The sequence below is a fragment of the Nicotiana tomentosiformis genome, chromosome 8 (genome assembly GCF_000390325.3).
Source record: "Nicotiana tomentosiformis chromosome 8, ASM39032v3, whole genome shotgun sequence".
Lineage (NCBI taxonomy): Eukaryota > Viridiplantae > Streptophyta > Magnoliopsida > Solanales > Solanaceae > Nicotiana > Nicotiana tomentosiformis.
Genome location: NC_090819.1, coordinates 108832387 through 108848707, shown reverse-complemented (window position 1 = coordinate 108848707; position 16321 = coordinate 108832387). Strand labels below are relative to the sequence as shown.

Sequence of the window (16321 nt, the reverse complement as noted above, 5' to 3'; positions counted from 1 at the left end):
AAAACACACAATTAGTGCAAAACACTAGCGATTAAAACTCAAACTTAATTAAAGTGCAATAAATTAGAGTGTAATAACTGACTAAAATACGTAATTATAGCCTATCATCAGTAGCCTAGCTGATTGTTGAATCTCACCAACCATTAGCCACTTTATATCATCACTTTACAAGCAGCTAGCTAGAGCTGATTTCTTCACATGTTAAATAGGAGAAGTACAAAATTCAATTAATATTGGACTACTAAAACTCAAACTATGATATCTTGACCACATAGATATATGTATGAGCAATTACAAATAGATTTTAGGATTTGTGTAAATATAAGTATTTTACACCATCAGGATAAGTTAATCTGTGTCAATAGTTAATTCTTCATAACACAAGTCAAATACTAATAACATGAGAAAAAATTACTTGCTATATTTGATAGACGTACTTTTTTTAACGTATATAACTTGAATAAAGTAAAAGCACCAAAAATTGAATAAAGAGAGTGATGCTTTTGAAGAAGAAATATAGCATGGAGATGAAGCACCAAAGAATAAGGTAGAAACGTTAATTAACCTGCCATTTCTTGAGACCTTAGCTTGCTCGCTATCAGGATTGGATTTTTTCACAGCAACAGCCATTCCTACACCAACTCTAGAATTAGAAGGAGCTAATGTTTTCTTATCAACCCAACCTTTGAAAACCCTACCAAAACCTCCTTCCCCCAACACCGTATATCTGGTCTAAAATTCCTCGTTGCGCTCTTCAATTCCGCTAAACTGAACACTTTCAAATTGGGAGTCACTATCTTCCCACTCGACGCCTCTAATTCCTCTTTTTTTTTGATGATATTATCTTTGGTGCTACTGATATTAGGTAGTTTCTTGTATGATGGCGCAAATACTGTTGAGACATAATATAATTTAAATAATTAAAAGCATGATCTTTTCTGATAAAATTTGATAAGATCGTAATAAAAGGCAAAACAAAAAGGTATATATATATTTATCTGCTAGAGGGCTAGAAAGCTGAACAGAGCTAAAATGATTCTCTACGGGCTGTGTCAAACAGTTTCCCATTTCTCTATGTTGTCGTATAAATTTCTTCCAATTTTGGGAAAGTATAGTATTACTTGTACTAGCAATGAGTAGTACTAGTAATTAAGGTATACTATTACTTATAATCTTATAATTAAGGTTTGTGGCCTGATATATTTATTATCCCTGTGAAGAAGAGAGGCGACTCAGGACAAAGTGTCTAAAAACAGATTGCAAACATGTAACTTTGATTAATGGACATTATAGAATTATTTTATCACATCATGTAGAGAGAAACTTGACACAAGATTATAATTAACTACTGTATTCATATATGCCGGTTTCCAATGCATTTTCTACCCAAAACATCTACTCTATTGACCAAAGTGGAGTACTTGAAATGTTAATTACTAGGTGAATTTCAAAATTCAAGAAATCACCTTCTTCAGTTTTTTCTTTCAATTTCCTTCATTATAATTAAGTTGTACTCAAATTTTCAAGTCCTTGACTAGTGATCTTCAATCATTTTCACTGCCTCAAGATGACTCTGCTCGACTGTATTTGACTGTTTTTTTCTTCTGATCATTTTTTGCTCTTACAAACATTTGATAAAACCTTTTTTCTTTTACTTTCACAATTTTGACTTTGTCGTGAGCCTCTTGGTCAATAGTACGGAACTCAGCTCATCAAGCAACTATTCATTGAATAAAAAATATATCTCGTACTGTATTTATTTATTCATTTCAAGGGAGTATTGGATATTACGATTCAAGGAATGTAAGTTCAGTGGCGAGACTCAGGGAGGGGAAGGGGAGGTGAGGCCGGATTCGCAGGTCATTCCTAGGTTTTAAGTACCTTGGGTCTATTATTTAGGGGACGGAGAGATTGATGAAGATGTCACCTATCGTATTGGGGCGGGATGGATGAAATGGAGACTCGCTTCCGGTATTTTGTGTGACAAGAATGTGCCACCGAAACTTAAGGGTAAGTTCTACAGAGTGATGGTCAGACCAACGATGTTGTATGGGGCTGAGTGTTGGCCAGTCAAGATCGTTCATGTCCGAAGATGAAGGTAGCAGAGATGATGATGTTGAGATAGATGTGCGGGCACACTATGTTAGATAGAATCAGAAATGAGGTTATTCGCGACAAGGTGGGTGTGGCCCCTATTGAGGACAAGATGCGGGAAGCGCGGCTTAGGTGGTTTGGTCATGTGAGGAGGAGGAGCACAGACGCCCCGGTGAGGAGGTGTGAGAGGTTGAAATTAGAGGGCCTACGGAGAGGTAGAGGTAGGCCAAAGAAGAGGTGAAGAGAGGTGATTAGGCAAGACATGACGTAGCTTTAGCTGACCGAGAACACGACACTTAATAGGAAGGTATGGAGGTTGAAGATTAGGGTAGTAGAGTAGGTAGTCTAGAGTGTTCATAACAGTAGTATTGGCACGCAGTCTCACTTTCTGTTAGTAGTAGATTTTTATGACTAACCGTTATTTTCTTTCATTGTGATCACCTTACTATCTTGTTGTTTTTATTCTGCTTTTATATGGTTTTTTGGTACTGTCCCTTCTTGTCTATATTTTCATTAATGTTGTGCTTATGCTTTCCTGAGCCGAGGGTCTATTGGAAACAGTATCTCTATCCTCATAAGGTAGGGGTAAGATGTGCGTACACACTACCTTCCTCCTACCCTACGATGTAAGATAATATTAGGTATGTTGTTGTATTGGATATTACGACTTGGATTTGTAGACTAAATTAGTTATTTACTCTTTTTTGACCGCATGTACTAGGTCAAGCTCTCTGAAAAAATAACCAAGGTTGCCAACCATTTGGAGATTGCATTCATACTCAAACTAAAAACCAACAAGATTTAAACGTTCTTTTCTTTTTGTTTACTTTTTAGGTGCAAGTGAACTAATAAATAGTGAAAGAAGAGAAAAAGATTAACTGAGACTTAAATTTAATGGGATTAGAGAAACTTACGTTTAAGTGGCTATGATGAAGTTACAACTGCTAGACAATAATCCTTTTTTTTTCCACCACTAAACTGCAATTTAAATCCCAGTAAAATTGTGTTTATTCCTGTACTTTCTTAGTGTATCAGGAGGTGAGGCGTACCCAAGAGTTAAAGGTGACAGGACACATGAGCGGACTAATCAATCAATACCCCATCAAACTTTTGACCTTAAGGGTTCCAGGTAAAATATATAACCGTTTTTAATATATATATATATATATATATATATATATATATATATATATAATTTTACCGAGATTAACGGGATCATGTGACCCCTCTCTGTACATAGACCTGCCTCTGATCAGGAAACCAATTTAAATCCTTTGTCTCAGTAAAGAAATACAGAAACAAAAACTAATAACCGACTATCATCTTTGTTTTTTGTTTTTTGAAAAACAAAACAAGAAAAAGGAAAGAGGGCTAGGTTGTATTAATGGGGGGTCAACGATACCCGTGTTTGGAATAAAGAGTCAAGCATTTTTGGAATAAAGAGTCGAGCAGAGGAGCAGTAGTTAGAAATTCAAATTGTTGTTAGAGTTAGTTGGAACTAGTTAGAATAACTAACTACTACTAGTTAGAGGATCTTCCAGTAGGGTCGTTAGTTAGAGAATCTATATAAGGGGAATTCAATCAATTGTAGTAGATATAAATACAATTGTCATGAACAATTACAATCATATATGAAATTACATTCTTCTATCTTAATCTCTCTCTTCTCTTCTTCTCTTCTTCTCTTCTTCTCTTCTTCTTCTTCTTCTGTAAACTCTAACCATAGCTGAATTCTCGAAAGCTTTTCCTGAATCAGCATTACAATCCTCAAGTTCAATCGAGCTCCTGCAATCGTGTAACATTAGTATCAAAGCTTTTGATCCTCGGAATCATGGCAAAAGGTACTCGATCAAATGATAACTCGACTGAAGAACCCATTGATCTACGCGAGTTGATGCAGAAACTAATAGCAGATGTGGGAGTTTTATCAGGTGAAGTCTCACATCTGAAGCAATTGGATCAGACAATCCTTGAATTGAAGGAGCAATTCACGAATTCAAGGGAGCAACCAAAGGATAAATCACCAGTGCAGAATGAATGTGAACCATCTGAAGGAAGGTCTCATCGAGAAAGGAGCCCTACTAGTTGTAATCACCTCAATTCTAACTTCTCGAGGTGGTCTAGAATGGAGTTCCTGCTATTTACTGGTGAAAATTTGAGATCGTGGTTGTTCAAACTTGAACATTTTTTCTCTATGGAAAAAGTTGTTGCTGAGGAAAGAGTTGAGATAGCTGCAATGCAATTGGAAGGAGAGGTTATTCAATGACATCTTTCCTTCATAAGGTACAGACAATATCTACAGTCAGCTATTTGGAATGAATATGTTATGGCATCGGTAGAAAGGTTTAGGACTGATTTTGATGATCCAATGGAGGAGATCAAAAAGATCAAACAGAATGGGTGTGAAAGAATACCAAGCGATTTTTTAGAGGAATCTGAATCGAGTGAGGCTATCTCAAGAAAATGCCATCAGTTGTTTCATTGGTGGTTTGAAACACGAACTGGACATTGCAGTCAAACTCACCAACCCTACTACTCTATCTCAGTTGTACAGAACTGCCATAATGCAAGAGGCTTACTTAGCTGCAACTAGACAATCCTCTTACACACCTAATTCTGCAATCAAGAGATATCCAGGACAAGGAACTACTAGTAAGCCCTTACTACCTACTCCTAATTATTGTCCCAAGTGAAGTTTTATTTTGAATATTGATAAAGGAAGCTCAGATATGAACCAGGTCCATCTGCTGTATACACAGACATGGGCAGATTCAAGCATGAGGAATGAACGTGAAGAAGATAATCTTAACTTGTTATATCTGATATCTACTGATTGAAAATGTTGCATATTTGATAAGGAGAATGACTCCTTACTCAAAGAGAACACTATCCAAGATAAGGGAGGAGTTAGAAGTTGAGGATAACTAGAACTCTTTCACCAAGGAAGAGTAGCATTAGAACTCTAGTTGTTTCTTATTCTACTAACTCTATATATATTGCAGGATGTTCCCATTCTACAGGTGCGCACAAAAGCAGAAGTTAAACGTGAGTTGAGAGCAAAATAGTAAGGAATTTTGCAAGCAATTCTTTTGTGATTCAAGTGTGGGAACCTGAAGCTACATGAACCAAATAGAAGAACCAGTTCCAAGTGTCTGTCTTTTATTCTAGTTCAATTATAGTAAGTGGATTTCAAATTGTACCTTTCAGCTTTATCTAGAAGCAATTGTAATAGGTACTCTAAGTATTCAAGTTAGAGTTAACTTGAAGTTGTCGCAACAGTTAGAGGTTGGTTGCCCCAACGGGATTAGAGGTAATCCTTAGGTTTAAAAGGAGTCTTTGTAAATATTGTATTGGCCCAGTGATTTAGTGAAGTGTTGGGGAAAATCCTACTGAGTAGTAGGTTGTGATTTTTTCACCTTTTGAGCCGGGTATTTTTCACGTAAAAATACTTGTGTTCTTTACTTTTCGCATTTACTATTTTAGCAACAGTAGGTTAAGGAACACTTAGAAGAACCAGGTCCTTCTATAATCAGTGCACGCGAAAATTGGACACCACACAAATCACCCCCCTCTTGTGTGGCATTGACATATAAAATATAAATTGGTATCATAGCTAGGTTACCCTTAAAGAGGCTAACACCTTAGGAGAAGATCAAGATGAGTGCACCACCTGGAACAGGGAAGGGCAATCCACTGCTAGGCCACCACTCTTCAACGGCCAGTACTACTCCTGGTGGAAAAACAGGATGAGAGATCGCATCATAGGAGAAGACTATGAGCTATGGGACATTGTCATAGATGGCCCACTGGCTACCATAAAGATAAATGCTGAAGGAGTAGAGGTACCAATGACAAGAGCAGATTGCATAGCTGAGGACTTGAAGAAATGGGAGAAGAATGTCAAAGCCAAAAATTGGCTTGTTTATGGACTTGGTCCAGATGAGTATAGCAGAATCCAAAGTTGTACCACTGTCAAGGAAATCTGGGACACTCTGCAAGTGGCTCACGAAGGAACACCTCATGTGAAAAGGTCCAGAGAAACTCTACTGTATTCTCAATATGAGAACTTTACTATGAAGGAAGGAGAAACCATTCAAGAGATATACACAAGATTCACTACATTGACAAATGAACTAAAGTCTCTTGGAAGGATTATTTCTGAAGAAGATAGAGTTGAGAAAATATTGACAAGGGTTCTACAAGTGAACCAATGATAGATGCTATAAGTGTGGAAAGACTGATCACCACATCAAAAACTGTCCCCAATGGGAAATTGAATGGAAAAAGGAAAGAGTTTAACGAAGAAACAGGAAGAAGGAACAGGTTCAACCCAAGAAAAGCAAAGGATCAACCAAGGCTATGGTCGCTGCTTGGGGAGAAAGCTCAGATGATGATGATGGGGATGAAAAAGCACTTATGGTCATTGGAGAATCTGATGAGGAAACTGAGGTAAGTATAATTTATCTCAAAGACAAGATTAAATTGTTGTTTAAAGAAAGGTTATCTGAGTTACTTCTAGAATTAATTGATGAATATGAGGATGTAAACAATGAAAAGGAACAGTTGTCTAAAGAATGTGTGATTTTAAAGGCTAAGTACAAAAATCTGGAACTTAGGGTTAGTGAAACTGTAAGTGAAAATACTGTTTTAAAGAACCAGGTTCATGCACTTGACTTAACTGTCCTAAAGCTTAGATCTAAAAATCTAAAACTGAAATTAGGAACAGGTAAAATGACAGTTGATCACACAGAACTCACTCTATAAGAAAATATAGGAAAAATGAAAGATGAGTTGTATAAAAGGAATGAGCAGGTAAGAATCCTAAAGGAGGATTTAAGCAAGGTCAAGCATGAGCTAGACAAAACTTGTAAATGGAACAGGTCCTCCGATGCACTTTCATGGCTACAGGAACATCATAGTAGCAACATAAGAGGACTTGGCTTTGGGAACCTGGTACCTAAATGGGATCCTAAAAGCAAGTACCTCACACTTGCTGAGAATAAGATTTGCACACACTGTGGTAAATTAGGTCACTATAAAAGAGAATACACTGCAAAAGAAAAGGCAAGTCAAAAGAATAAAGAATTTGTTCAAGGGAAAAATAGGCTACCAAGTTGGGCTAAAAAGAATTTAATTTATCTTTTTGCCTAGTTTGGGTTCCTAAGACTAACCCCTGATTTCTTTTTGCAGGTCCAGGTGAAGGAGAACAGTCAAATATGGTATATGGATAATGGCTGCTCAAAGCACATGACAGGAAACAAGAACCAGTTCCTTTCACTTGAGGACCTTAAAGGAGGTAATGTCTCCTCTGGAAATGGGAAGAAAGGTGAGATTATTGGGGTTGGAAAGGTAGGAAAGAATGATTCGCATTCTATTGAGAACGTCTACTTGATAGATGGACTAAAGTACGGTCTAATAAGTATATCACAACTATGTAATAGAGATAACATGGTAGCATTCACATCTACCAAATGCTTTGTGATTAATCTTACCACTGATAAGATAGTTTTGCAGGGAAAAAGAGTGAACAACATATATGTTGTAGATCTGTCGATACTTTTAGAAAATGAACTCACTTGCTTAAGTGTGTTGGATAATGATACCCTCCTTTGGCACAAGAGACTTGGACATGCCAGTCTAAGAAGTCAACTCAACAAACTTATCTCCAAGGACTTAGTGATAGGACTGCCTAACATTAAGTTCAAGGAAAAAAAGGTTTGTGAGGCCTATGCAAGGGGAAAGCAGCTAAGATCCTCTTTTAAAAGCAAGAAAGTGGTAAGCACTATCAGGACGATGGAACTGGTCCATATGAATCTTTGTGGAACATTAAGCAGATGTGGTAAGAGATATGTGATGGTGCTTGTTGATGATTACTCTAGGTTTACTTGGACATTGTTTTAACATCTAAAAATGAAGCTTTTGACATGTTCACTTCGTTTGTTAAAAAAACTTAGAAACAACTAGGTAATCAACTTACATCAATTAGGTTTGATCATGGTACTAAATTTGAGAATGCTAAATTTGTTGAATTTTGTGATGAACATGGCGTAGATCATAACTTTTCTGCCTCTAGGACTCCATAACAAAATGGAGTAGTTTAAAGAAAGAATAGGACACTTGAAGATATGGCTAGGACTATGCTTCTTTCTAGTAAACTGCCCCATAGTTTCTGGGCAGAAGCTATGAACACTGCATGCTACATCATAAATAGGTGCATGACTAGACCTCTTGTAGAGAAGACTCCCTATGAGTTACTTAAAGGGAGAAAGCCAAACATATCCCATCTTAGGGCATTTGGATGCAAGTGCTTTGTGCACAATAACGGTAAAGATTCCCTAGGTAAGTTTGATCCCAGAAGTGATGAGGGAGTGTTCTTAGGATATTCTTCACATAGTAAAGCTTACAAGATTTATAACAAAAGAACTATGTGTGCAGTAGAAAGTGTACATGTACTTTTTGATGAAACTAACATTCTTTCTGAGAGACAGGAACATGAAGATGAAGCAATTGGGCTGGTTATAAACTCAAATGAAACCACAACCCAGACTGAAGCTGCACCAAAGGTAGGAACAAGTGATGGAATGGGTCCTTCTACCCAGGGCAACCTGGCATGGGGAACTGAACAAAGAAGAACTGATCCTCAAACCCTGAGGGAACCTGTCCATGAACATGTTCCTCAGCAACAAAACACTGAAGGAACATCTAAGGGAAACCAGCTGGTTGTGAAACCTTATAAGTACCAAAGTTCTCATCCATTAATAACATAATTACTGATCCAACCTGTGGAATCAAAACCAGATCTTCTTTGAAGAATCTTTGTGCTTTTGATGCTTTTCTATCTCTTATTGAACCTAAAAATGTTGTTGAGGCTTTGCAGGATACAGACTGAATAAATGCAATGCAAGATGAACTCAACCAATTTGAGAAAAGTCAAGTTTGGCATCTGGTACCAAGACCCAAGGACAGATCAGTAATTGGCACTAAATGGGTCTTCAGAAACAAACTTGATGAAGATGGAACAGTTACAAGGAACAAGGCAAGATTTGTGGTTCAAGGATATAGTCAAAAGGAGGGCATAGACTATGATGAGACTTTTGCTCCAGTTGCAAGATTGGAAGCAATTAGACTCCACGTAGCCTTTGCTGCTTACATGGAATTCACTCTTCATCAGATGGATGTCAAGAGTGCCTTCCTCAATAGCTATCTAAAGGAAGAAGTGTTTGTCAAGCAACCTCTGAGCTTTGAAAGCAAGGAATGTCCTGATCATGTGTACAAGCTTGACAAGGCACTTTATGGGCTCAAGAAGGCTCCAAGAGCATGGTATGAAAGATTATCAAAAAATTTACTTGAGCATGGCTACAAGAGAGGTAAAATTGATAATACTTTATTCTTTAAAGAAAAATGTAAAGATCTCTTGGTAGTTCAGATATATGTTGATGATATAATCTTTAGAGCAACCACTAATAAGTTAAGTAAAGAATTTGCTAAACTAATGGGGAGTGAATTTGAAATGAGCATGATGGGTGAGCTTAATTTTTTTTTTAGGCTTACAAATTAAACAAAATTCAAATGGAACTATGATCCATCAGTAGAAGTATGTAAAAGAGTTGCTTAAAAGGTTTAAAATGGAAGAATCCAAAGAAATTGACACTCCTATTGCAACAGCTACAAAGTTGGATATAGATGAACCTGGTTCATCTGTTGATCAGAAGTTGTATAGGGGAATGATTGGCTCATTGTTGTATCTCACTGCTAACAGACCTGACATTGTTTTCAGTGTAGGCCTTTGTGCAAGATTTCAGGCAAATCCAAAGGAGTCTCACTTGACTGTTGTCAAGAGAATTTTGAGATACCTAAAAGGCACCACTGACCTTTGTCTATGGTATCTAAAATGTAGTAATTTCAATCTAGTGGGATATGCTGATTATGCAGGTTTTCTTGTGGATAGAAAGAGCACCTCAGGTATGGCACACTTTCTTGGCTCATGTCTTGTGTCTTGGGCCACCAAAAAGCAAAATTATGTGGCCTTATCTACTGCTGAAGCTGAGTATGTTGTTACTGCTTCATGTTGTGCTAAATTGTTGTGGATCAAACATCAATTAATGGACTTTGGAATTGATGTTGGTCGTATCCCTATCTTTTGTGATAACACTAGTGCAATTAGTATGACCAAGAACCTGGTTCATCACAAGAGAACTAAGCACATAGATGTTAGGCATCACTTTTGAGGGACAACTATGAAAAGGGTTTGATCATTGTGGAATTTTGTACTACTGACAAGCAAATAGTTGACATCTTCACAAAAGCTCTAAGTAGAGATCACTTTGAAAGGAACAGGTTAGAATTAGGGATGATTAAGATCACCTAAAAGGACCAGTTCAAAATTTCACAATCGAAAAAAAAAAATTGGTTAGAAAATCTATAAATTTTGTGTATAGTTAGATTAGATTTTGCTCAGTCTCATACTTTCAATAGTATACTCCTGTGCCATGTTCTAAAATGACTCATTAATCTCTAATGATATTATCTCTATTTTCTTGGAAAATTCAGACTTACATAAGAGATTTCTCAGTGAAGAACCTGGTTCATCAAGATTACTTGGTATATATTCTACACTCTGCATAATTTGGAATAATTATATTTGGATCATGATTAAAAGAAGAGTCCCATCTAATCCCAAATCCATTTTGGACTTATCCGTTACAAAATGAACCAGTTACGTTCAAAAGAAGTCCTAACCGCATTAAGTGCCTAGATTCTAGGGATAGTCTTGAACGTCTTTTCAAACTGACTTGCAGTTTGATTAGACTTATGCAAAAGCTATCGTTACTCAAGTGAACTCCTCCACTTTATATTTATTAGGATTCATTTATTTCTTCACTTCTAAATTTTCAAGCCGTCCAAATTCTCTAAAACTTCTCTCCTCTTCTTCTCTTACACAAACTCGTTTTCTAAAGCTCCCAAACTCAAAAATGGCAAACCCTTCTGAAAATCCTTCATCCCCACCCAAGGAAACCACACTCCCACCATCTATCACACCTCCAACCACACTTTTGTCTAATAAAGGAAGAACTAAGACGATTGCTCGCAAGACTGTGACTGGGAGCGCATTATCTAAGAAATTAGGTAAATAATTGAAGGATAACCATGTCCAGAAACCTCAGAAATCTGATGACTCATTTAAGTTTGCTACTGAGGGGGAAGAAACGGGTTCTTCTGAGACTGAACAGGTATCATCTGGCCCTAAAGTTACTCCTAAAACTATTTCTGAGGTTGCTACAAATTTGGAGAATAGGTTTGTGCTGGTAGGATCCATGGCAGGTGTTGAAACTACTGAGTCTGGAAGGGTTAGTGGTAAAAATAAAAAATAAAAAGAAAAAGAAAGTGAGGGTGCTCGGATTACTGTGAGGAGAAAGGGAAAAGGAGTGGTTGGTTCTTCGCCCACTCTTGTTAGTCTAACTAAAGAATCAGGTGCAATGGTTATTCGGGGTGAGGAATCTGCTGGAATAGAGGAGAGTGTGAGAAAAACAGGGGGAGTGGGTCTAGAGAAGCTACTGAGGGTCTGGTTCAACTTGGGAAAAAGGTAGATGAACCTGTTCTATCTGAACAGGAAACTCTCGCAGACTTACTGAAAAAGGTGACTGCAAGTTACAATCCAAAGAAGAAAGGAAGTTCAGGAGTTAACACCCCTGGCACTACTAGGGCAAACAAGAAAAGGAAGGTTGCCTCTTCTATCCCTGTTGAAATTCTTCCTACGAGAGGAAGAGCCACAAAAAGTCAGAAGAAGCAGAGTGAGGCTGAACTGGAGAAAGCCTTAGAAGAAAGTAAAAGAAAAGCTACTGCTAAGGGAAAGAAGAAGGTGGGTGAGCCTGTTGAGGCTGTTAAAATTGATGAGATAGACCTGGTCCTTCGCGATGAAGATGAGACAGAAGAAGTGGAGGTTCTGACTCCTAAAGCTAAGAAAGCCAAGACTTCCACAAAGAAGTCTGTTTCAAAGTCAAAGTCCGCTGAACCATCCACTTTGGCTAAAAGAACCAGGTCTGCTGTGAAATCAAGAAAAGTGAAAATTGTGGAGGAAGAAGAATGGAGTGGAGAGGAAGAAGAAGTTAATTCTGATGCTGAGAAAGATAAGATAGTCAAATTTGGAAAGAAGACTATCTTGAAAGGCAGACTCATCAGGGACTTGGAGGAGGAAGGAATGGTGATGTTTTTGGAGAAGTTACAGTTGTAAGGCTGGAAGGACATGGTCAATTATGAGATAAAAGATGGTAGGGTCACCAGTGTGGTAAATGGGGTAAAAGTACCTTTTGATAAGAAAGAGTTAGGAGAGATCTTGGGTGTACCTGCTGAAGGGCATAATGATTATAAGAAACTAAAATGGCCAAGTCTAGAGAATCTCCCTACTTCCCTTGCCATTACTAGGAAATTTGGTGACAATGAAGAGGAACTTGAGCCCGAGGCTATTTACAAAAGTGAGATGAAGCCACCCCACAAAGTGATGTCCGAATTTGTAAACAAATGTGTACTGCCTAGGTAGGAACGGAGGCACATTGCCACATTCATGGACCTGGTCCTTATGGAATGTTTGGATAGTGGGTGGTAAATCAATTGTCCTGGGTTTATAATCCAGCTTCTTGATAGGGTTCTAAATGGTGCCAAGACTCATGGCATACCCTATGGCTTTATTCTCATGGTTGTGCTTGCACATTTCAAGGTACCCATCAAAAAATGGGAGGTTGGTACAAGCAAGGATCATTTTGGGGCAAATACTCTGACTGCTTGTGACTATGAAGTCCAAACCACTCCTAAAGAATCTGGTTCATCCAAAAAGGTACCAGCGAATAGCAAAGTGTGAGCCTTGGTGCAAGAGAGTAGGGTTAAGGATGCTGAGATTGATAGGCTATAGAAAAGGTTGGCAAAAGTGGAGACTGAGAGAGATGCTCTCAGAGCTGAGCTGGCAAAATAAAAGGAGAAGAATGGTGGCATTCTTCAGGATATGCTGAAACTAATCCAAGCCAAAAACCAAGAACGTGGTCCTTCCCAGCCTTAAGCCTCCTAGCCTAGTGTAGATCAACTAGTGACCCAGTTCGGGATTTTTTTGTTTCTTTTGCTTATATTCCAATGCTTTTATTTCTTCTTATGCTTTGTGGTAGGATCTTATCAATCAATGAAATTCATTGTCTTTTGCTCTAACTGTTTGTTTATATTTCTTAGATGGCTAATATCATTATATTGATATATGATGATTAATCCATGATTGCATGTGAAGTAGCCCCAGTGGCCATGAGTAATTTCTATTTAAAATATGATTATCTAACATTATTATGCAACTTTTTTATGATGCCAAAGGGGGGAAAAGGTTGTGCTTTCACTTTGGACAGTGATGTTTATAACCTAATGAACCTGGTCCTTGATGATAAGTGACTTTAAAAAAGTAAAATATTCTAACATTGTGTTGATGTTGGGCTGAGTTGAAACAGGACCTAAGCTTATGAAAAGCACAGAGTTTGTCATCATCAAAAAGGGGGAATTTGTTGGCTCAAGTAAAGTTTTGTTTTGAAGATTGACAAAGGAAGCTCAGGCATGAACCAGGTCCATCCCCTGTATACACAGACATGGGTAGATTCAAGCATGAGGAATGAACGTGAAGGAGATAAGCTTAACTTGTTATATCTGATATCTCCTGATCGAAAAGGTTGCATATTTGATAAGGAGAAGGACTCCTTACTCAAAGAGAACACTATCCAAGATAAGGGAGGAGTTAGAAGTTGAGGATAACTAGAACTCTTCCACCAAGGAAGAGTAGCATTAGAACTCTAGTTGTTTCTTATTCTACTAACTCTATATATGGTAGGATGTTCTCATTCTACAGGTATGCACAAAAGCAGAAGTTAAACGTGAGTTGAGAGCAAAATAGCAAGGCATTTTGCAAGCAATTCTTGTGTGATTCAAGTATGGGAACCTGAAGCTACATGAACTAGATAGAAGAACCAATTCCAAGTGTCTGTCTTTTATTCTAGTTCAATTGTAGCAGGTGGGTTTCAAATTGTACCTTTCAGCTTTATCTAGAAGCAATTATAATAGGTACTCTGAGTATTCAAGTTAGAATTAACTTGAAGTTGTCGCAACAGTTAGAGGTTGGTTGCCACAACAGGATTAGAGGTAATCTTTAGGTTTACAAAGAGGCTTTGTAAATGCTATTTTGGCTCAGTGATTTAGTGAAATATTGGGGAAAATCCCACTGAGTAGTAGATCGTGGGTTTTTCACATTTTGAGCCGGGTATTTTCCATGTAAAAATACTTGTGTTCTTTACTTTCCGCATTTACTATTTCAGCAATAGTAGGTTAAGGAATACTTAGAAGAACCAGGTCCTTCTATAATCAGTGCACGCGAAAATTGGACACCATACAAATTACCCCCTCCCCCCCTCCTTGTGTGGCATTGACATATAAAATATCACTAACTCCAGTGGTTCAAATCATACTAAAGGATTCAATAGAAGGACATTGAGTATAGAAGAAATGAATGACAAGAGGGTAATAGGGATGTGCTACTTCTGCAATGAGAAGTATGTACCTGGGCATAAGTGCAAGAATTCTAAGCAGATATATGTATTGGAGGTAGAAGAAATAGATGAAGGACGTGACATAGAGGAGGGGGTGAACTGATACTACAAGAGGAGGAGTTCAAGCAACTAGAACCATCTCAGCCCATAGAGCAAATGGAGATTTCTATCCATGCTCTGAATGGCTCTTGGCTACAGAACTCTAAAGGTGACTGGTTATCATGCTAAAAGGGTATTGAACATACTAATCGATACCGGGGTTCACATAATTTCATAGATCCTGATTTGGTTCATCACTTGGGATGTAAGATCAGATCAACTACTCCTCAAATGGTGGATGTTGCTAATGGAAATATGATGGTGGACAGAATGTATACCATCACATGGTTGTTGCAAGGTGATGAGTTTTCAGCAGAATTCTTACTACTACCACTTGGCTCCTGTGGAGTAGTTTTAGGAGTGCAATGGTTGCTGACTCTAGGGGATATAAAAATGAACTTCAGGAAGTTAACTATGGAGTTTTGGTATAAAGGAAGAAATAATCTTCTGAGAGGAGCTGGCAACCAAGTCAAGGTTCAAGAAGCTAGAAAGATAGCCAAACATACAGGTATCACTTCTCAATTATGCATGATTCAAGTAGTGCCTATGGAGAGTGCTAGTGAACAATGGCATGCACTTAAGGCTAAAGAAGAACCTAAAATAGATGTTAGGCTAACACAATTATTATCTGAGTATTCTAAACTGTTTGAAGAACCTACTGAACTACCTCCTTCTAGAGGTGTATTTGACCATAGAATTGTGCTGCAATGTGGTACTGAACCTGTGAATAAAAGGCCCTATAGGTACCCTTCTATGAAAAAAGATATCATTGAAGGTCTAGTACATCAGATGCTCGATCAATGCATCATACAACCTAGTTGTAGTCCCTTTGCATCTCCAGTTGTCTTGGTGGGGGAAAATGATGGTACATGGAGACTTTGTGTGGACTATAGGGATCTGAATAAACATATTGTGAAGAACAAGTTTCCCATCCCAATTGTGGAAGACTTGTTAGATAAATTAGGAGGATCCAGAATCTTTTCTAATATACACTTAAGGTCAGGCTACCATCAACTTAGAATGGCAAATGAGGATGTGCCTAAAACTGCTTTCAGAACTCACTCGGGTCATTTTGAGTACATGGTTATGCCTTTTGGCCTCTCAAATGTTCCTGCAGCCTTCCAAGGATTAATGAACTCTGTTTTTCACAAGTTTCTTAGGAAACATGTGTTGGTTTTCTTTGATGATGTCCTAATCTACAGCAGCACTATGGAAGATCATTTGGTTCACTTAAGGTCTGTCTTTGTGGAGATGATGAAGCATCAATTGTTTGCTAAGAGGAGCAAGTATTTCTTTGGAGTCCACAAAATTGAATATCTAGGCCACTTTGTTACAGCAGAAGGAGTCTCTACTGATCCTCACAAAATAGAAGTTGTGAGGAATTGGCCTACACCAACCACTCTCAAACAGTTGAGAAGATTCTTAGGCCTAGCTGGCTACTACAGGAGGTTTATCAAAGGCTTTGGTGTTATTTGCAAACCATTAACTGAATTGCCAAGAAGAACAATTTCAAATGGTCACCAGTAGCTGATGTAGCCTTTGCAGAACTGAAGGAGGCACTT

At 37.9% G+C, this 16321-nt stretch overlaps 2 protein-coding genes across 2 annotated transcripts; both read left to right on the top strand.

The window, feature by feature from the left end:
• The first annotated feature begins 5840 nt into the window (after positions 1-5840).
• Positions 5841-6308, top strand: LOC138897972 (uncharacterized). Its single transcript, XM_070184000.1, has one exon. The coding sequence runs from the start codon at positions 5841-5843 to the stop codon at positions 6306-6308; it is 468 nt and encodes a 155-aa protein (XP_070040101.1).
• Positions 6309-12337: 6029 nt separating this feature from the next.
• LOC138897971 (uncharacterized) lies at positions 12338-16286 on the top strand. The gene is made up of 4 exons (XM_070183999.1): positions 12338-12604; positions 12725-12945; positions 14565-14754; positions 14892-16286. Exons 1-4 carry the CDS (start codon positions 12338-12340, stop codon positions 16284-16286), a joined length of 2073 nt encoding a protein of 690 aa, XP_070040100.1.
• Positions 16287-16321: the final 35 nt, after the last annotated feature.

What these genes read in the sequence shown, in the direction of transcription:
- LOC138897972 (XM_070184000.1), top strand. Translation starts at nt 5,841, where the DNA reads ATGAGAGATCGCATCATAGGAGAAGACTATGAGCTATGGGACATTGTC.
- LOC138897971 (XM_070183999.1), top strand. Translation starts at nt 12,338, where the DNA reads ATGGTCAATTATGAGATAAAAGATGGTAGGGTCACCAGTGTGGTAAAT. An exon ending in ACAAAGTGATGTCCGAATTT is followed by an intron (nt 12,605 to 12,724) that starts GTAAACAAATGT and finishes TTTATAATCCAG; the next exon opens with CTTCTTGATAGGGTTCTAAA. An exon ending in GTACCAGCGAATAGCAAAGT is followed by an intron (nt 12,946 to 14,564) that starts GTGAGCCTTGGT and finishes CACTAACTCCAG; the next exon opens with TGGTTCAAATCATACTAAAG.